Consider the following 21,383-nt stretch of genomic DNA (forward strand, 5'->3'; position numbering starts at 1 on the left):
GGTTACCCAGTTGGTGGATCTGCATAGGCCCCAGTTGCCTTGGCCCCCAGAGAGAGGTGGAACCAAATAGGTTACCAGAGACAAACAGATCCAGGAGATTCTGTCTGATGGGTTGCAGTCATCAACTTCAGACAAGTACCTGGTTTTCCTATTAGGCGTGTTTTAACTCATTAGGTCAGGCCGCCACTTATCCATCTGTCTGGATGAGGCAACAGCAAACAGCGCAGACTTTATTAAGTACTCAGGTCTTAAAGACCCTCTGTTTGGTGGGCTCTGCAGTCACTAGAACCACAAACACACTACTGGATAATTATTGTTTAATTATTACTTAAAAACTGATGGGCACAATACAATCACCGTATTAATTACCCCATACAGCATCTGTTTTCTTTTTTGCAGTCATCCCCACTCCTCCCCAGGCCCTCTTCCCACTTTAATTGAAATTCAGCTTGCTGTAACACCTCCTTTCTCCTGGCCAACTGGATCTCTCCATTCACATGAGGGAGAAGAACAAAACCGAGAAGGCCCCAGGGATTAGAGAGTTTTGACAGCTGTCCAAGAGGAGCACGGAGATACGGGCCAAGTACGGAGGCAGGACAGAGACAAACGAGGGACAAGAGAGTGACCGAGGGAGGGAGAGATAGGCAGGGAGACATCACAGGAGCATTAAACTGGACAAAGAGTCACAGAGACAGGCGGAGATGTTTAAAGGGGCGCTGAAAAGGGGAAAAGGACGAGAAAAGACAAAAAGGAGAGAAACTGTGGCGAGCTGGTGAGGAAAATGTGAGAGGCTCAGGAGGGCAGGGAGACAGAAGAGAGTTCATCAGGAAGGAGGGGAAGAAAGGCCGGCCTCTAGGGACAGGTCAGTCCAGCTTGGGGACCGATCTGAAGATCCGGAGAAGGCGGGCGGGCAGCCTGGTGTTCCCCTCATACACCTGGGAGTGGAGTGGGCGGAGGAGGTGGCCGCGGGGCCGGGTGGAGCACCGGCGTCGCGAGCGTAGAAGCTGAGCGCGCAGCGCCCGGGCCGTAGAGCCCCCGGACTAGCCTGGCTTGCGCCCTGCAGCCCCGGGCTCGCCCGGCGGCCCCGCCCCCTCCTCCGCCCGGGCTTTTCCTGCCGAGCTCAGGAAGCCGGCCTAGCACAGCCTCGAACAATAGCTCGGGACTCAGGCTTCGCTCCCTGGGAGGCCGGCGCGGGGAAGCTGGGACAGGGGGCGTCGGCGCCGCCGGGGGCCCGCAGCGAGCCCTCGGCCCGGGCCAGAGCTTCAGTTCAGCTCGGCGCTCCAGGGGTCATTGTTGGCCGGGACTGAGGGAGCGGGAGCCGGGGAAGGAGCTGGGGAGGCGGCGGCGGCGGCGGCGGCGGCGGGAGCCAGAGGGGGAGCCAGAGAGCGAGCGAGCGAGCGAAGGAGGGAGGTAGCGAGTGAGCGAGTGAGCGAGGGAGGGAGGAGGTAGAGAGACAGGGAGGGTGGGAGGGAGGAGGAAAAATAAAGAGGAGAGAGCGGAGCAGGGCTGAACAATAGAGACAGGCAGACGGGCGAGCAGGAGAGCCAGCTGCCGCTGCTGGGGGACAGCGGGCGCCCAGGCAGCCCGCACCTCGGCCTCGGTTCCCGGCCCCAGCCAGACAGCAGGCGGCCAGCGCCCTGGGGAAGGGGTACCATGGGGGAGCTGGCGGCAGGCACCCCTAGCCCGCCGCGCGCCTCCGCCTGAGGGAGGCTCGGCGTTCTCTGCCCCAGCCTCACTGCCCAGCGCCCGCCCTCGAAGCCCCGCGGCCGCCAGCTCTGCGGCCGCGGCCGCTGCGCCCCGCGCCCTCCGCCCATCGGGCGCCTAGCAGCCCTCGGCCCCAGGCTTCTCCGGCCCCCGGCTGCCCTCAGACGCCCTCCCACAGTCATGAACCCCCCTGAGGGAGCAGCAGAGGAAGGAGGAGCAGCCGACTCGGACGTGGACGCCTTTTTCCGGACAGGTAAGCTGGACAGGGCGCGGGGGGCCGGGGCTGAAGGCTGCTGCCTCGGACGCGGCGTCTCGGACAAGTTTGGGGAAGGAGGGCTTTGCTGCGGTGTGCGTGTTGGGGGGCAGTGGCCCCTCGGCGTCGGGGCGGGAGTTGCCGAGATTCTGGTTGTTATGGCAGTGCTGGCTGCGTTTGGGGAGGGCGTGGGGGCTGGGAACTCCGCGCCCCTCCGCCTTCATCCCAGTTGCGGGAGTCTGTGTTGGGGAGGCGGGAGGCGGTCCCCTCGGGCCGCCTTCTCCCGGAGCGCGGAGATGGGCGGTGTTGGCTCACTTTGCAGCGCGCCGCTCCGGCTACCGGCGTCCCGGCCCCTCCCTTGGCTCCCCCTCCCCCGTGCCTGTCAGCGGGGCTCCGGGCGGCAGCCCTGGGCAGGCACCCCTCCTCGCCGTCGGGGGCCCGGGGCCCTGATGTGCACAGAGGGGCGGCGGGGACCGGGAGCCGCGCCGGCTGCAGACTGACAGGAGCGGGGCGGACCACATCGGTCTCGCCTGGTGCGTGTGGGGAGCTGGCCCCTCTGACTTAAGAGGCAGACCCGGCTGGGAGGGCGGTGGGCGCCTCGGACCTTCCCCTTGTCCTCCTCTTCAGTTCTGGGAACGGAGGAGCTATTCATAAGAATTACTCATTCCTGGAAGTGTGAGTTAGCGTCCCTCTCATACACACCCACTAAGTCTCTGCTTGCTGTGAGGTGTAGAGCCCTGAGATGTCTTTCTAGCTCTTTGCGCCCCTGCCATCGTCCATGTCCCGACCCATTGCTCCTCCTGCTCCCTGGCTACACAGTCCCTCCCTGGAACCGGTACTGACCATCCTCGTTTTCCACCACCTGTGACCCTGTTTCTCTGATGGCCGGGGATTCCCCATCTCCCTGTACCTGTGGCTTCCACCAGCTTCTGTGTGTAGCTCCCCATCTCCCCACATGTCTGAAACCATTTTGTCTGGAATCTTTGTCCCAAAGAGTCCAGTAAGTTACCGGGTCCCCATGCATCTGCTCTCCCTTTTGGAAAGTTGGATTAGAGGACATGAACTGGTGGGGGTCACGGGTCAGGTTAGCTCTGGAGGGCCTCTGCGCATCCATCTGTTTCCTAACCCTGTTACCTTGCCCTGGAGGTCATCTCTAGGGAAGGGGGTGGGGTGCTTTGCGGGGGAGACTTGTGGCTTTGGAAGTCAAGACTTGATTGGCTCATATGTTCATTCTCTAGTTGATGTGCAGAGGAAGAAGCTGGAGGACAGGAGCTGCTGCCAGGGTCTGGGGAAATCAGAGGGATCCCCTGTCGTTCTATTCTGCTTCCCAGGCCTAAGCCTACCTTTCTTCTCTTCCTCCTTCCTTCCCTTCTTCCTCTTCCTGAGACATGGATTATATTTTCTCTCTCTGCTTTCTTCTCTCTCATACACAAACAGCCCAGCACCCAAAAACATGGATTCTAAAGACGTGGAATCTAGGGACAAGGTTCTGGGGGCTAAGTGATATCCAGAAATACTCATTATGAAGCAGAGGAGGGAAGATATGGGAACTCATAACTGGGGCTAGAAACAAATTGACCGGTCAATCAAAAACCCAGCTGATCCCCCTTGCCTCCCAACTGGGGCAAAAGTCTGCATTTTCTTAGCTCTGGGGGAAAAATCTTGAAGTGTGAGCCTTTCCACCTTTCCTTTCAGGACCCCACTTTTACCTTTTGGTGCCCACTCCTCTTTCCCCTTTGTATCATCCAAACACTAGGTCCTGTTCATTTTCTGTTCCAGGCACCTGTAGCAGAGCTCAGTTCCTGGAGGCTTGTTTATTTCTGACAATAAATTCACACAGTGTTAATGGTGTTAATGGCCAATAACAGTCCAATGTGTAACTTTTCCCAGGGCCTTTCAAAACACAATATATGGCACACATTATCGAACCCTGGCTCAAATCACAAAATAAATAGCAGACTCGGGTCAGTCTCCTGTGGGACTCCTATGTTGGGAATATTCTCCCTCCTCCTTGGGCAGCCCAGTGGCTGAACGTGCACTTGGTATCAGAGAAAGGTTAAGTCCTTGGTGCATAAGGCTGGAAATGACTGATGACCTGTAACATGTTGCAAGAGGGGATAGGTCAAGGACTACACCCACCCTGTGTGACCCTCTGTGCTTGGCTCACTGACTCTCACCACACTTGTGGTCTCTAGCCTAGGCTCTTGCTGGGGATTCTTCTTTTTTTGTTGTTAATTTTTAGCTTCAGGGGTAGAAGTGCAGGTTATATAGGTAAAGTGTGTCACAGGGGTTTGGTATACAGATTATTTCATTACCTCAGTAATAAGCATAGTACCTGACAAGTATTTTTTCTGATTTTCTCTGTCCACTCACCCTCCACCCTCAAGTAGTCTCCTGTGTTTGTTATTCCTCTCTTTGTGTCCATGTGTTTTCACTGTTTAGCTCCCACTTATAAGTGAGAACATGCAATATTTGGTTTTCTGTTCCTGTGTTAGTTTGCTTAGGATAATGGCCCCCACCTCATCCATGTTGCTGCAAAGGGCATGATCTTATTCTTTTTTGTGGCTGCATAGTATTCCATGGTGTACATGTACCACATTTTGTTTATCTAGTCTGCCGTTTATGGGCATTTAGGTTGATTCCGTGTCTTTGCTATTGTGAACAGTGCTGCAATAAACATATGCGTTGGTGGAGAGTCTTAAGCTTAGAAAAGCCGTGTTTCTAAACCTTCTCCCTTCTGATTCCCCATCTCTATGGAATATAGCACTGTACCTGATAGGCTGGATAGATTATAAATGTATTCAATTGAACATCTGAGAAACCTTCAAACAAATTTTCAAAGTCCCTCGCACCAGGGTTACCCCTTTCTTTCTGATGGAAAATTTTGTATGCACAAGGACCGAACTGGAAATTGCTTTGTCAAAATTCTGGCGTACTGTGCTTCTAATTAGGCGTATTTCAACTTATTCTGTCATTTTGGTTCCTTACTTGTCCTCTCCTGATTATTTTGGTATTTCAATCCCTTGACCAATTGGTTAAGCTAGATTCCCTAAATCTCACTTCCCTGTGTGCACATGGACACAGACACCCCCACCCTACCCAGCCTACGATTCTAGATTGGTAGACTCCAGATTGTCTTCCTGGGAATTCTCTGTGCCAAGCCTGAGAAAGTGCGTTACAATAATTTTATTGATCATACTTAGGAGGCAGAGGAAGGGAGATATGGGAACTGATAACTGGGACCAGAAACCAATTGACCAGCCAATCAAAAATAACTATTCATTTCTCACTAGAGCCTTCTGCTGTCCAGGGTGCTGTGGAACACAAAAGAAATATTTGAAGTGGTCTGTGTTATCAAATTTTGAAGAAGAATGACAATTACCGTTCAATTAAAGATTAATTGCTAAGCATTGTGGTGCTACAAGTTAAAAAGTTGGCAGAAATACAGGGGAGGTGGAACCTAGGGTGGTCCTTGAAGGGTGAATGGAGAATGGGCAGTGGCACATGGGAGTTTGGGCATTGAAGAGCCTGGGCTGACACAGAGGAAGATGTAGGTTAGTGAGGAGTGGGAAACAGGATTGGAGAAGTGGGCAGGGTCAAATAGGGAGAGTCTTGAAAGCACAAGAGTGGAGACTGGATTTGATTCAGAGGCAGTCCCTACTGAATTATGGATTCTTGAGCAATGACACATCATGAAGAAAGTGTTTGGAAAGGTTAATCTGGGGTAATATGATTGAATAAGTGGACAAAAGAAGGGTAGAATCTAGGGAGATGCAAAAGTGATCCGGAGCTGAGGGGGAGGAGCCTTGGTCTGGGTTGGTGGCAGAAAGGATGGGGAGTCAGGGATGACCTCGAGACACATTTTTAGAGGTATGAATGTGGGGACTTGTTGATAATCTGATGAGGGAGAGGAAAATGAAACCCATGAGGAAACTGAAGTATGTGGGTTGAGGAGCCCAGAGGACTGACAGTGTCTGACTGATGGACAGGTGTGGGCTGGTTGAAGACAGGAACTGGTTTTGCAGGGCAGATAATAATGTTAGCTTTGGACATGAAGCATGGAGGGCGACTCAGGGAAATCCAGGTGGAGTTGTTTTGTCAGCAGTTGGAAATGTGAGACCCAAGACAGGAGCATGGGCTAGAGGCTAGGGCTGTTGATGTTGATTTGGAAGGTTGGATGCGGCTGAAGCTTTGTGAATGCATCTGCTCTCAGAGGGAAGGAGTAGAGGAAGAAAGGGAAGGGCGAAAGTTAGATTTTGGGGTAGAAATTCTTATTGCAGAAGTGGCAGCAGAGGAGACTTGATCCTGGAGACCCCAGGGAGTCAGTGTGGGCTCTGATGTGATGACAGGCTGCAGACAGGTTGAGCAGGAGGAGTGCTGGGGCATGATGAAAGAAAGAAAGACCCTGCACGCTCCAGGAGCACACGATTAGAAGAGGTGTTCAGAGGAGGGATTTGGGGTGGTGAGTGGGAATCAGCTACTTGCAGAGTTGATCAGTGAAAGGAAAAAGAGGTGTGTGCTTAGCCAGAAGGGACATTAGTATCTAGAAAAGGAATTTTTGTTTTTTGTTCGAGTCACAGCAGGTTTGGAGGTGACAGGGAGAGAATGTGTGGAGATGAAAAACTGAGGAGGCTAGAACAAGTGTAGAGTTTGATACCTGAAGAAATGAGATAAGAGTCGGTTTCCTAACAAAAGTAAGAGCTTAGCTTTGGTGACCAGCAGAAAAACCTTTTTCTTTAAGGTGCAAAGGAAAAAAAGTAAGAAGATAAATGAAAAGCGAGTGATGTGGAGATATTTTCTACCTCTGTCCTTCTGTTGAGCATTGGTTCTGTGACTCTAGACATTTTCAGTTGAAGTGTTTGTGGTTACTTGGGCTTCGGCCAATCTCAAACTCAACTCTGTCTTTCCAGCTTTCCAAACTAGCTTTTCCTCTTGACTTTCTTAATTCTATAAGTGACGTCTTCACTCTTCCAGTCATGATATTTAAAACCTTGGTATTGCCTGTGAGGAATCTCTCTCCTCCAACAAACCCTGTTGGATTATCTTTCATAGTTAGCCCTTGTTGTTCATCCAGAGGGCATGGCCCCAGGCCAGGCCCCATATGCCCCCCAATGGACTCCTTTCCTGGCCCTCATTCTCATCCCTTAGAAGCTGTTCCCTTAGCCCCACTCTAAGTTGGACCTGCAGACACTTTACACTTCCTAAAGCACTACTTTCATCACACCACTGCTTGCCACTTGGACCTTCATTGACCCCCTAGTGCCTTCAGGGTCAAGTGTCGACCTCACAGCTCAGCTCTAGCCAGGGTGCTCTCCACACACTGCCCAAGGGCGCCTGCATTCACAATCTCCTTGGATCAACCACCCCCGCATCCTCCAAATCCAACACAGTCTTTAAGACTTGAGCCCTACCTTCTTCTGGGAGCTTTCACAGCTCACGATGACAGCCCTTTGAATTACTCACTGTCTGCACTCATTTTCTCACTTCATCAGTATTATATTGTTATTTAGCCTTTTCATACATGAAGACTTGTCTCCCCTATTGAAGTTATTTGTTCTTTGGAGATAAGAAAAAGGATCTTTTTAAAACCTTGTGATTAATCAAAAAATGCCTCCTCACAATATATAAAGCAAACTTGGCAAAATATAAGCAGCTATTGAATCTAAGTGATGGTTTGTTTGTATTCACTGTATGATTCCTTAAACTTTTTTCTTAAATAAGAATCCTATCACATCTAGATAGGGAAACTTAAACTGTTGTCATGTCCAGATCATATAGAAAGGAGATTTTGGAATAACAATCTATGTTTGTACGCAATTCTTTTTTTTTTTTTTTTTTGAGACGGAGTCTCGCTCTGTGGCCCAGGCTGGAGTGCAGTGGCTGGATCTCAGCCCACTGCAAGCTCCGCCTCCCGGGTTTACGCCATTCTCCTGCCTCAGCCTCCCGAGTAGCTGGGACTACAGGCGCCCGCCACGTCGCCTGGCTCGTTTTTATGTGTTTTTTTAGTAGAGACGGGGTTTCACCGTGTTAGCCAGGATGGTCTTGATCTCCTGACCTCGTGATCCGCCCGTCTCGGCCTCCCAAAGTGCTGGGATTACAGGCTTGAGCCAGCGCACCCGGCTTGTACGCAGTTCTTTGAGTAAATATCACCGCCCAGTCTGTAGATTGCCAGGTACCTAAAAAGGGAGGAGTCTCTTTCTTCCTGAGCTTTCTTTTGCAGCAAAGGAAAAACATCTTTTTTTTTTTTTTTTAAGTTATGCTTGATGCTCCAGAGTGTAAACACGATGCTTAATTTAATGCTTATTGTCCCTTCTTGATCTCCTCCACTTTCACCCATTATGAACTGGGCTTTTGGTTACCCCATTTTTCAGGAGCCTTTGGGGGAGTATTGGGAAGACTTTGTGGTTCTGGAGAGGGAATGTTGTTAATATTTCTAATGCTATATTTTGTATAGGCTATTTCTACTATTAATATATTTTAGAACATATCAGTGACATCCAGGTCCACCTCTATAAGATTTGGCAAGCTTTGCTTCATCCTTGTGCCACAAATCACCAATAACTTTATTACTGGTACATTCTCTCCCGTCGTATTTGATAATCCCTTGAGGGATGAAAGGCGGTTTTAGAATAAACTGAAGCTACAGAAATAAATTAGCTGATAAGTAAGAAAATCTTCCTGACTATAAATAAAATCAGTAAAACACTATAACGGGTGAACTAGAGGTTCTTCTTAGATGTTGGAATTGAACACTTTTTACTTTCCAAAGTTTTCTCTAGTTCTGGTATTTGATAGTTTACTGCTGGATTGGAGGTGGGCAGTATGGTATAGCCCAGTGGTTCTCAACAAGGGTAATTCTCCCCTTCCCACCCCCCATCACAGAACATTTAGCAATGCCTGGAGACATTTTTTTTTGTGTGTGTCATAACCTGGGGAAGGTTTGCTACTGGCATCTAGTGGGTAAAGGTCAAGGGTGCTGCTAAGCATCTTACAATGCACAGGACAACAAATAATTATCCAGTGCCAAAATGTCAGTAATGCTGAGATGGAGAAACCCTGGAATAGCCAGAGGATGATAGGCTTTGGATGGAATAGGTTCAGCACTAACTAGGGGTAGGATCTTGCATTAATTATTTAGTATCTCTCATCCTCATCTTCTGCAAAATGGGACTGATAAAGCTTGTTTCACAGGTTGAGAGGATTAACTAGGAAAAAAAAACATGTATGGAGCATCTAGCGGTCTCTGACACAGTAGAAGCACAAGAAATCCTAGTTATCCCTGTTGTTTCTGCTGTTTTAATTATTGAATGTGATGAACAGAGGCTGAAGGTCTCTTGAAGGCGTGCTGGGCAGGGCTTTTGACATGGGATGTGAGAGGGTGCCAGAGAGGCAACATGATGCAGTGCAGGGAGCCTGTGTGTGGCGTCAGAAGGCTAGGTTTTGGGCCTCGGCTCTCATTCATTCATTCATTAAATCATTTGTTTGAAAAATATTTATCAAGTGTTTACTATAGTCATGTACCACGCATGCTATGGGAGTATATAAAGCCATTAAAAACAGAACGTGGGACAGGAATGGAAATGGATATAAATATACACCCTCTGGGAGCACTTGGATATAAGGGGTTAAAAGGGGAGCAAAAAGTCTATGAAGGAGGCTGAGAAGGCCAGACAATAGAGCAGGAGGTAAACACTCCATTTTGCTCTCTACTTACATGAATAACTTGGGCAAATGACTTTAACATCTGTGTAAGATGAGGATAATAGCTCCCCTGCCCCGACCCTTCCCTTACAGAGCTCCTGAGAGACTCAAATAAGATACTGTATCTGAAAAGTCTTTATAAGTTGTACAGTGCTATCCAAAAATACATAGATCTTTCCAAATTGAACATTCTGTTACTCTAGGTGCCTCTTCTGACAAGTATTGTCTTATTTAATCTGACTTCCATGGGACCTTTCCAGTCCAGGAAGAGATGCAGTTATTCTCATTGTGGTTTCCCAAGGGGACTGGATGGGTCACCCTTTTACAGCAGGTCAGGGGACCCCTGTTTTCTCCTCCTCTGCATAAGTATAAGAATGCCAGTGCCCCAGTCCCTGTCCGGGTCGTGGGGCATGTGGCTCGATCCATCTGGAGAAGGTTCTTGCTTCTTACTTCTGCTGAGCCTCAGGTGTGCACAGAGAATCAGGCCCTTCCTTCCTTTTCTCTGTCTGCGTGCAGTTCAGACTCCTCCTGCCACTCCTTTGTGCATGAATGATTGGCAGCAAAAATAACTAGGAAATGACTGACAGCCACAGAGCTGTTGGATCAATAGAGCTGCTTGAAATTGTGTCTGCCTAGGAGAAAGGGAACAGAAAGAATCAAATGGGTGGACAGAGGAATTAATTCAGGGAGGTAAAGAAGAAACTGTAAAATTAGCTTTCTCTCCTCCCCATCTGCCCCATCACATTATTAGAAGGGAGCTGGACACTAGCTAGGGAATATGGATGCAACAGATAAACAAGTATAAGTGAAAAGTGGCAGACACTCTGTACACTTAAGGGAGTGGCTACTTCTCCTTGATCTGAGACATATGATTGGTATGGTTTGGACAGGGAAGACAGAAAGTGTTGTGATCCCAGGTTAAAACAGCATTGAAAGGAGGTGTGAATATTCATAGCATATTTAGGGGCAGTAAATGGTCCAGTTTATGTGACTCAGAGGAGGCTGGTGGAGGATCAATGGGAGATGAGACTCAGGAGGTGGCAACCAGGTTGATTAGTTGATTGCTTTATCAAACATTTACTAGGCTCCTAGATCATGAAGGCGTTGAATGGAAGGCCAATGAATTTGGTCTTTCAGCAGTTGGCTCTGGGAAGCCACTAAAAATGACATGATAAGAAAGATAAATCTGGCAGCCCTGTGGAGGGCCTATTGGAGTAGGGGAGGGACTGTTGGTTGGGGATGGGTTAGGAGATCACTACGATAGAGTAGGAGGGTCTGAACTTGAGAAGCAGCAGCAGAAATGGAGAGGAGGGGATGGATATGAGTTACTTCGGGAAGCAGAGTCTATAGGACCTGGCATCTTGGATGTTGATGTGTCAAGAAAGAGATAGGAACCCAAGATTACTCCAAAGTTTAGAGTTTGAGTGACTGGGAGAACAGAGGTACCCTTAATGAAAGTCAGGAGCTGGGAAGAGGAGGAGCAGCTGTGGGGAGGCAGGGGAAGAGGGGAGATTTGGAGAATTTGCTTTGGGACATGTTGCATTTCAGGTGTCAGTGAAATAGCTAAGGGAGGTGTGGATTCAGTAGGCGGATAATGAAGGGAGTCTGGAGCTTTGGAGGGAGGCCAGATCTGGAAATATAGATTGGGAGCTATCTAAAAGAAGTTGTGGCTGGAGCTATCAAAATGGATGATATAATAAATGAAAAGCATACACAGAATTAAGGGCAGAGTGCCAAAGACAGAATTGTAGATACAGGGGTATCTACGTTGGGCTGTGGGAGAACAGATGCAGAAGGGCTGGAGGAGAACCAGGAGAGAGCAATACTTAGGAAAAGCAGGTGATCAACAGGGTTTAATGCTGCAGGGAAGTTGAGGGAGATGGGAACGGAGCAAATACCATTGGTTCTGGAGACTAGGAGATCATTGGTGATCTTTGAAATAGCAGTTTCAATTGTGTATGGGAGGTGGAATCCAAATTCCAAGGGGAATGAGGAGTGAGCGCATGGGGAGGAAGTGGTGGGAGTGCATATAGATGGCTCTTTGGAAAGGTTTGACTGTGAAGGGAAGATTAAAAATAGCAAGGTACTTGGAGATGGGGAGCAGAGTTGAGGGGAGGTTTTTTTTAGGAGAGAAGATCTGCGAATACCTAGGGATGGGGAAGAGGGAGAAGGCAGGCATGAGGAAGATACTTAATATTTAGAAAAGACAGAAGTAATTGATAGAGGAAGGTCCTGGATGAGCCTGGAGGGGTGGATCTCAAGGTCAGCTTTGGGCCAGAGGAGGATGCTTCTTTCTTGGACACTGGAGGGAAGGCAGACCTCAGTGAAGTAGCTGGCTGGCAAGGACCGGTGGGCACAATGTTCCAGATTGACAGCTCCAGGAGAGAGAGCATCATCTGGCTGGAAGACTCAGAGACTAGTGGCACCATGCTTAGGGAGGGTAGCGCAAGCTGAGGCAGCTGTGAAATGGGTGGGCTGAGCTGTTGTGGCCCTAGAAGGCTCTTGGGCAAAGAAGCTAAGAAGCAAGGCTGGGAGATCTAAAGTTAGCAATCCATTTAAAAGTGCTGGTGGCTTTCTTTTGCAAGCTTAGGTGGGACTGCTCTAGGCTGTAGTGGGGTCTGCAGAATCGCCTCCTACAGAGTATGAGTCAGAAAGGCAAGTGGGGAAGAAGTAAGTGAGGAGAGAAGAGAGGGAAGGAAACTCAGGCAAGATGGTATCTGGGCAGCCTACTTAGGAGGGGTCAGTGTCTGGCCATCAAGGTGCTGTATCAGTGATGGGATTTGCTCATGAATTTCCAGTTTCCATAATGTCTCTTGAAGTCCTAGAAGAAAGTGGAAGCAGGCTAGGGCTCATGAAAGAGCCCCTTGCTCATTCTTCTCCATGAAGTAAAATCCTTCATACAAGAGAATATGCCATACTCCTTTTCTTGGCCCCAAACACTCCTTCTACCCCTTGTTTCAGGGGCCGACCCAAGAGGAAAAGCCCCATTTAATCAAAGACCCTCCCGAGGGCTGGCGAGTAGGAATCTGGGTGTTGCTGCCACCAAAGGATGGATTGTGGGGAACCAGGCTTATCTTGCCTAGAACACAAGGAGGTGGGAGTTTCCTTAAGTATAGACCAGTTCCAGAATCACAGAATCTTGGAACAGAAACTTACTAGCTTTGTGACTTTGTGCAAGTTATAATTACTCTAAGCTTTAGTTTATAAATCTGTAAAATAGGTAAAAAAATTCTTGCCTTTCAGTGGGCACCTGTAATCCCAGCAACTTGGGAGGCTGAGGTAGGAGAATCACTTGAACCCAGGAGGCAGAGGTTGCAATGAGCCAAGATCACGCCACTGCATTCCAGGCTGGGCAACAGAGCAAGACTCTGTCTCAAAAAAAAGAAAAGAAGAAAAATAATTGCTCATGTTAGTAGAATGTTGTGATAGTTATATTCATATTGTGAATAGTAATGTAAATAGGATTATATTACTAGTAATATGGTACTATATATTACTAGTATCACATATTACATGTATAACATATTATGATTATGTTACTAGTTAGATGAATCCCTTTATTTTCAAAATCATGAAAACTGATTCCTTCCTTCCTTCCTTCCTTCCTTCTCTTCCTTCTCTTCCTTCTCTTCCTTCTCTTCATTTTCTTCCTTCTCTTCCTTCATTTGATAACAGTATGGAGATAGTGTTATGATTTTTAAACTTGCAGTTACAATTATTCCAAGGCTTGACAGGCAGGGACTAGGGATGAGGCTAAAATCTCCATCTTTTATACTCTTACCCAGTCCAGGGACAATGGGCATCTATGGGGTGGGGGCACAATATTGAGTTGGCAGCTGGACAGTGGGCCTAGAAGGGGACCTGGGAGACTGGCAGATGGTTAATTGGATGTGACAAAAGAGGGCTAGGAGGAGGGGTCTGGGCTCCTGGGGGATTCCTGTCTCTGACTACTTACTGTCCTGCAACGAAGTGGTGGGGAAAAGGAGGAGTGGCTCCAGGAACAGTTGGGGAAAAGATTGGCAGGACTCCATGTCAGGGTGTGGCAGTGGAAGGACAGAACACCGTAGGGAGTACTGTCACAGCTTTAAGTCAGAGGGACGGTGCAAGATTTTAAGCCTCTTCTGTGTACACCAGTGCTTTGGCACATAACATGCTCAGATACTTGGATGTAAAGAGATGCTTAACCAAAGATTGTAACAGTACAATTTTCTAGTCATTCTTCGTGATCCCAACCACTGAGTTTTGACAGCTAAGTATCATTCCTTTTGATGGGAATTGGAGAAAGAACTAATCAATTTTAGCAGAGTACTGGATTTCAGTGAGCAGATCTCTTCATTTATTTTTATACTCATTTATTGAAGTGTCAGACACCAGCTGTGCACCTACTAAGTGCCAGGCACTGAAGGTACACAGACAAGTTATAAATAGTCTTTCCCAAAAGGAGGTTAACAGCCTAATTGTTGGGGAGGGGTGCCTGATACATAAACAGATGATTGCAGTGTAGTATGATAAGTGCAGTAAAGACGAATGCACACTAATGTATAGAGGAAGGATCGACAACCTGACCTAGATGGGCGTGGGGAAGATTCATTGAAGAGGGAGTGCTTGGGCTGAAATGGATGAAAAGGTAGTAAAAACAAGAATAATGAGCATAGACCACTATTCAAGAAACTTGGTAATAAAAGTAAGGAGACAAATAAGATGGTAATCAAGAGGACATTTTGGGGGTACTGATATTGTTCTGCTTCTAGACCACAGGTGTGTTTCTTTTGTGAAATCTTTTTTTTTTTTTTTGAGACGGAGTCTCGCTCTGTCACCCAGGCTGGAGTGCAGTGGCCAGATCTCAGCTCACTGCAAACTCTGCCTCCTGGGTTTACACCATTCTCCTGCCTCAGCCTCCCAAGTAGCTGGGACTACAAGCGCCCGCCACCTCGCCTGGCTAGTTTTTTGTATTTTTTAGTAGAGACGGGGTTTCACCGTGTTAGCCAGGATGGTCTCGATCTCCTGACCTCGTGATCCGCCCATCTCGGCCTCCCAAAGTGCTGGGATCTTTTATGAAATCTTAATGATCTATAAACTTATATGTGCAGCCTTATGCATGTATATTATTATTCATTCAAAAATTTTAAAAGGTTATCAGGTCCAGTGAAGTTATTTTTTTCTTTCAGATCAAGGAAAAGCTTTGAATGTTTGAAAAAGTCATAGGAAGAGACAATGGTAGAGACTCAAAGTGTTAGAAGGTGGTATATGCGTTAGCAGAGGGTACCACGGTGGGTACCAGCGTCCCCCAAAATTAGAAAAGAATGAGATTTGTGGGCAAAGAGGTTATCTCTGGAATAGATGGTCACCTTATCTTTTGTGGCTGTGTGGAAAGACCAGGTGTTTTTCAGGTCAGATGCTAGAGCTCTTATTAAGCTAACCTCAGTCATCTTAGTGAATGGGAGCCAAGGTCATCTGCAAGCACTGGGAGATGCTGCGAGCCTGGGAAGAGAGGAGATGGATTGGATCCATTTTCTGGAGAATGAGTGGGAATTGCATAAAAGAATGATCTGTTCAGTTGATTTCAGAATGGGCTGAGTATGCCTGGTTCTGACTCTTACTCAGCCCTGGAGACTCTGGAGCGGGGATAAAAACAGTGTTTTTGGCTGGTGATTTGGACGAGATGTCTGGGGTGAGGATGAGGTGTGCACTTCACTTGTTTGAATACTCTTCTCTTCCCCAAACCTTATGGAACATTGATGGCATTAAGGCCTTTTGAAGGCCCTACTTTGGAAAATGTTTATGTCTGATTTCTCCAAGTAGGTTGTACACACCCTTGGCTTTGGACTTGTCTGTATTCTTGTCAATGCCCAGGTTAGTGCCTTGCAAATACTACTTGCTCTGTTAGTATTTGTTGGCCCAATTTTTTTTTTTTTTCAAAAAAACTACTTACTGGTGTCTAGGCTATTTGGGAGTTTTATAATGAAACACTGTGCTAAGGAAATGTGTCTTCTTTTTTGTTTCTTTTTGTTTTGTTTTGTGGACAGGCAATTCTGCTTTAAACAAAAGACCTATGAAGTCAACATTGTGAAATGCAGCTGTTGTGTGGATTAATTAGAGGGGACTCCTTTTATCACTTGCTTATAAATATTCACATATTTCACAGGCGCTGGAAAAATATTCACTCTTCTTTTAGAAAGACCCAAGTAGGAAAGTTCAAACATGCAAATGGACCAACTAATCAATATTTAGTGAGTGTCTGCCATGTGCCTAGTATTATGCCAGATACTAAGAGGGCTAATGAAAATGGCTATCACATGATCTTTGTCCCTGAAAACTTTATAGTCTTGTTGAATTAGGAAAATAATGGCTAATTGGAGAAAAATCAGAAAGGGAGTTTTAGTCATTCATTGACTCATTTAATATGTATTTATCGTCTATAAGCTAAGAGATAATTTAAATAAGTGGTAAAATAAGGTTTTATTTAGAGAGACTCAATTTTAGGTATACCTTGATAGAACACTTTTTATGTTGAAGTTTTTAAAAATATAAAACATTATTTTAATGCTGGCTAACTGTAGGCCATTTGAAAAATGTGATGAGGTATAAAGGATAGAAAAGCCACTGTAATTCTTCTATCACCCAGAGAGAACCCGTTTGCTGATATGAGGTATTTCCTTCTAGTCCTTTTTCCTGTGTGAATTCTCTCCCTTGATCTATGGTTTGTTTTTCGATTTTTGAATTAAGATGAAAAACAAATGAAGGGGGTAGAATTTTTCCAAAATGAGGTCATTTTTTCCAACTAACTTAAAGGTATGATACATTCCTATACATATGTCTGAAGGAAGACATTTATAAGCCAATTGACCTTTATATGGGGGAAATACGGAAGACAGAGGATCCATTCATTGTTTGGAGAGGTAAAGATATTGACACTGTTTTAAAAAATATTTACACAGAAGTACAAGATATATGGTCAGAGTGAATACTCTTTCTCCTTCTTCCTCCCTTATGTTTAGATAAATTCAACAGATACACGCATGTACCTGTTGCATATACATCTTTATACAAATTAATAGCTTTTTTCATTTAACAAAAAGAGGATCATGCTATACCTGTTATTCTGCAACTTATTTTTATCATTTTGTAATCATGGACTTTTTTTATGTTAATACCTATAGTTTTACCTCATTTTTTTGTTCTTTTTGTCTTTTTGAGACAGAGTCTCGCTCTGTTCCCCAGACTGGAGTGCAGTGGCGCGATCTCGGCTCACTGCAAGCTCCATCTCCTGGGTCCATGCCATTCTCCTGCCTCAGCCTCCCAAGTAACTGGGACTACAGGCGCCTGCCACCATGCCCAGCTAATTTTTTTTTTTTTTGTATATTTAGTAGAGATGAGGTTTCACCATGTTAGCCAGGATGGTCTTGATCTCCTGACCTCATGATCCGCCTGCCTCAGCCTCCCAAAGTGCTGGGATTACAGGTGTGAGCCACTGCGACCGGCTACCTCATTTGTTTTAACAGTGTGTTACATTCTATTGTGAGGATGTGTTACTTTATTAAACCATTCTCCTAATGATAGACATTTATAACCCAGATTTTCTGTAGACCGGTGTTTGTTCTGGGACATTATTTGGTCCAAAGAGTAGCAAGAAAGGCCATTCATTTTTTTGATCTTGTTCAAAGGTGACTGTAGGACAACTGTAGGTTTGTGCTGTTTTCTCTGCCTTTATCCTCAGGAGAGAGGAAGAACAACCAGTCCCTGTTCTCTGAAGGATAACTTTTTGTGTAATGTTTAAGGACACTTTTGTTAGTGACATTTAAATAAATGGTAGAGGCCATTCTTGACCTCCTTTTCAGTGTGCCTTAGGAGCCAGATTTGCAGTCTCAATTAGCCAAAAAAGCCGCATCTGTTCTTGAACTTGAATGTAAGTTAATTCCAATACCACAGTTAGCTATGGCAGCACTTTAGATTGTGTATGCAAAAGCCATAGCCTGTTCTTGGCTAGGAGACTCCAAGGATGTCATTCGGGAGACCTTGGTTTCTAATTCTGCCCACCACTAAATAGCTCTGTACCTTGGCCAAACCCGGTAATATGCCTGTTTTTACAGATGGGATCTCTCTTTCCTCATTCGAAGAAAGAGGTAAACATACTTGCCCTGCCATACCTCATAGGAATAGTATGAGATAAAGTGAGATGATAGAAAGAAAATGCTTTGGAAAAACAAAATGCTGACTAACTGAAAAGGGATTTTGTCAGCTGCTTCTCTGGGGTCTCCTTCGGTTTTGAGTGTGGTTGAAAGCTGAGCTGGGCGACTCAGATGGGAGTGACAGCCTGTACTGCACTTGAGGACTGTACATTTTTTCATGTCTGGTAGGAAATTGGCAGCACTAGAAATGGAGTGAAACTTTTCATGACATGTTCCATTTGCTTTTGGAAAAGAGACGTGTGTATGAGAGAGGAAGAGTAGCTCATCTAACTGCCAGAATAGCTGAGGTTTTCTTTCTGGTGGGTAACAGTGTAGTTCAGTTGCACGCTTACTTCTTATTACCCAGATGTGCAAAGAAACTGTAGCTTTTCAAATTTTCTAAAGTGGAGCCGGTCTTTCTGATAAGCCCCCACCCCCGTTTTGCTAGTTTATAATATATTATTCTTTTTTCTGGATTAATCTCTTTTGGATGACTGTTTCTTTTAGGTAAATTGCTCAGTTGCTCAGATTTTTCTCATGTTCCTCCACTTCTCTTCAGAGTGGGGTCTGAGTACATAGAGGTGTTTACATGAACTTAGGTGGCAGTGATGGGAGCAAAGGAAGAAGGGTGCTTGGAGCCAAGGCAACATAGCTAGATCCCACTGGTCTTTGCTTTATGGAGGTAGGGCTGGTCTGATGACCTCTCTTGTTTTTTTGAGTATTGTGCTAATACCCAGCACTAAAATTTATGTCCTACTTTTTGCCTATGGGGTCAAAGACCCTACATATAGCAGCCTCTTAGTCCTGACTCCAGGCCTTTGCCCAGTCACTGACTGAGTACTATCAGCAGGGAACAAAGAAGTATATGGATCCCAGCATGCTCAGCACCAAGTGTGAGAAGACAGAACCTCTGCACTTGGCTCCCTAACTAGACACTCACCTTGGCCAGTGCTGTGTTTTCATCTGTTCACCACCATCCTCTCCCCTCCACATCACAATTGGTGAAAAGGTAGGCATTTTTCTAGAGGCCTTCAACACCTCAGGAGTAGCCTTAGGGTTCTCAGTGAGTGCCATCACAACTATTAGGATATTTCTAAAGCTGTTCCCTAAACTCTGGTTGAGCCTTGAGGTGGGAGTATATATAGTGGAGCCTAAGACCCTGGTATCCGATCTAGACTGAATTTTTCCCATGTTCCCCACATGCCTGAGGAAAAGGGCTTTCCCTCTTTCCTTATGGCAGGGATCTTCCCTATGTCATATCCTCAGTACTCTCTATCTCTGGTTTAAAGAAAACCTTAATGGTCAAGTCCACCCAGGCTGTATCTTGATATGTTAGTGGGAGCTTGAGAATTCAAGCTGCATACTAAAAAAATCCTATTTTGGATGTCAACAGCTGAACATTGACGCTTTCTCTTTGCCTGCTGCTATAACTATCCTAAACTTCCTTGAGGCAAATAGATGCTTCTGGCAGAGTAAGGAGGAGGTTAAATATATATAAAGACATGCAAAAGAGGAAAGTACATTATATTTTAAAAAGTATTACCCTAGTTAACACAATAATTTGGGGGAAGAAAGGTTTAGAAATGAGGCTCCCGAGATTGCCTTCATTGGGATTCCATGTATATACATGTACATGCTTATTTGCGTGTAAACATGCAAGGGTGTGATGTTGTTGATTCTTCCAGCAAGCATGTAGTGAGCACTTGTTACAGATCATGTACAGAGGGGCATATGGCACAGTCTCTGTCTTCAAGGAGCTACTGGTCTTAGGAGAATGATGGAGTGAAGATGGATTACATTATAGAGCTGCATGGCTGAATTCTGCTTTCTGAGACATTGCTGTTTTCGTCTGATTAATATGACTAATGGTTGAGCTAGGGCTTTTAGTGGGTCTGGTTTCTCCTTACCTTGCTAGGATCTGCTTTCCAAGTCTCTTCAACTTTTGACAATGACAAGTTCTAGTTACTTTTGATTTTCTCAAATAAAGTGAATTCCTTTAACATCAGTTTGGGTTTTCATGAACATATGTTCTATAGCAAGGATGTGCTAAATAAAACCAATTTTAATCAGTAATAAATCAATGGAAGAAATGAAGCCCGAATTAGATTTCCTGCTCTTCTGCTTCTGTGGTGGTGGAGTTGTTTGGTTGCTGTTGTTTTCATCCAAAATTCTTTTACCTCTTTTGATGCAGGAAAACTTTTGTATTTTATACACTATACTCAATCCAGGGCTATGGAGTTCAAACAGCACTAGGGGCTGTGAGCAGTAGTTCTACTTTGACTGGTGAAACTGGGAACTCTGTCCCCTGTGAAGGAGGGGAGAAACTGGTAGCCTGGCAAGTCAAGCCAGGTGGGGCAAGTACGGAGCAAAAGTAACACAACAGGTAAGTGGCAGAGTCAGATGATTGGGTTCAAGTGGAAAGAGCAGTGGGCTGAGTTTTGGAAGAACAGTTATTACTGCCGAGCTTGGGCAAGTGTCTTCCTCTCTGAGGCTTAAGGGAGAGTTGAGCTAGAAGATCTCTAATGCATCTTCCATCTACAATATTATGAGCTGAATGGATAGCAGGTGGGGGGACAGGGAAGCCCAGGGGCATAGGAACCAAGTGGTAAGTGGTTTCAGGACCTTTATACCTGGTTCTCTGGAGACTTTGTCCTTTTGAGGTCTTTCATTTCTGCAGCTCAAGACTGCTTGGTCAGTCCTCCTGATGCCAGAACTCAGAGGTGATCCAGCATCCTTATATGGTGAACAGGGGCACTAACCCCCTTGGGGAGAATCATCCTGATAGTCAGCAAATTAGTGCCTTCACACTATTTTGGTTCTTAGACTCTTTTCAAAGAACCATGTTTCTGGGGTTTCTGGGCCTGCATTAAAAAGCCTACACTTCCTCAGCCTTTTCTTTTGGATTCCAAGTCTGTGTGCCTGAACATCCTAGATAATGCCTTCATTAGGGACCACCTTTCTTCTGGCTCTTCCAAGATACAGAGAGGACTAACTTATTCATCTTCCTGTCAGCCCATGTCCTTGAACTTTTCTTCTTTTGCATCAGATACAGAAGATGGTAAAAAGCAGTCCAGAATCTTCTTTTCTTAGGGTATATGCAAACCCAGCCCAACTCCAGCATCTCAAAAGGAGAAATAGGGTAAACTGCCATCTTGGCTCTCTTACATTTCCTTCCACGCAGAACTCTCCTTTATTCCACATTTTCTAGAGCTTTAGAGAACTTACATTTTGGTAGAGGGAAACATACTAGATTTCTAAAAAGTACACTAAAGCATTCCAGTTATATGATAAGACTATAGTAGTTGATAGCGCGGACATAAACGAGGAATGAAGTCTATGTTGGTGGATATGGTGGTTGTCATAGAGTAGGAAATTATTGAATGACATTTGGAAGAGGGATTCATTATCCATAGTGACGAGTGGGGAGAGGCATTCCTAGCAGAGGAAGAAAGGTGAGCAAAGGGAGAGAGTTGTGTAAACATCATGGAGAATTAGAGGATTGTAGGGAGACAGGGACTAGAGAGACATATGAGGTCTTGGATTTTTTCAGGAGTTGG

At 46.0% G+C, this 21,383-nt stretch overlaps 1 protein-coding gene across 5 annotated transcripts in view; it reads left to right on the forward strand.

Moving 5' to 3' along the window:
* The first annotated feature begins 426 nt into the window (after window positions 1-426).
* KALRN (kalirin RhoGEF kinase) overlaps window positions 427-21,383 on the forward strand; it is a 707,465-nt gene continuing 686,508 nt past the window's right edge. For 2 of the 5 annotated variants that reach the window (XM_030942195.1, XM_030942198.1), the window contains exon 1: window positions 1,462-1,957. In XM_030942195.1, the coding sequence (XP_030798055.1) occupies window positions 1,885-1,957 (73 nt within the window). In that variant the 5' untranslated portion in view covers window positions 1,462-1,884. Of the gene's footprint in view, window positions 1,958-21,383 lie in introns of all 5 variants that reach the window. The other 3 variants (XM_030942180.1, XM_030942185.1, XM_030942189.1) reach the window with 3 other exon arrangements.

The sequence above is a fragment of the Rhinopithecus roxellana genome, chromosome 1 (assembly GCF_007565055.1).
Source record: "Rhinopithecus roxellana isolate Shanxi Qingling chromosome 1, ASM756505v1, whole genome shotgun sequence".
NCBI classification, from domain to species: domain Eukaryota; kingdom Metazoa; phylum Chordata; class Mammalia; order Primates; family Cercopithecidae; genus Rhinopithecus; species Rhinopithecus roxellana.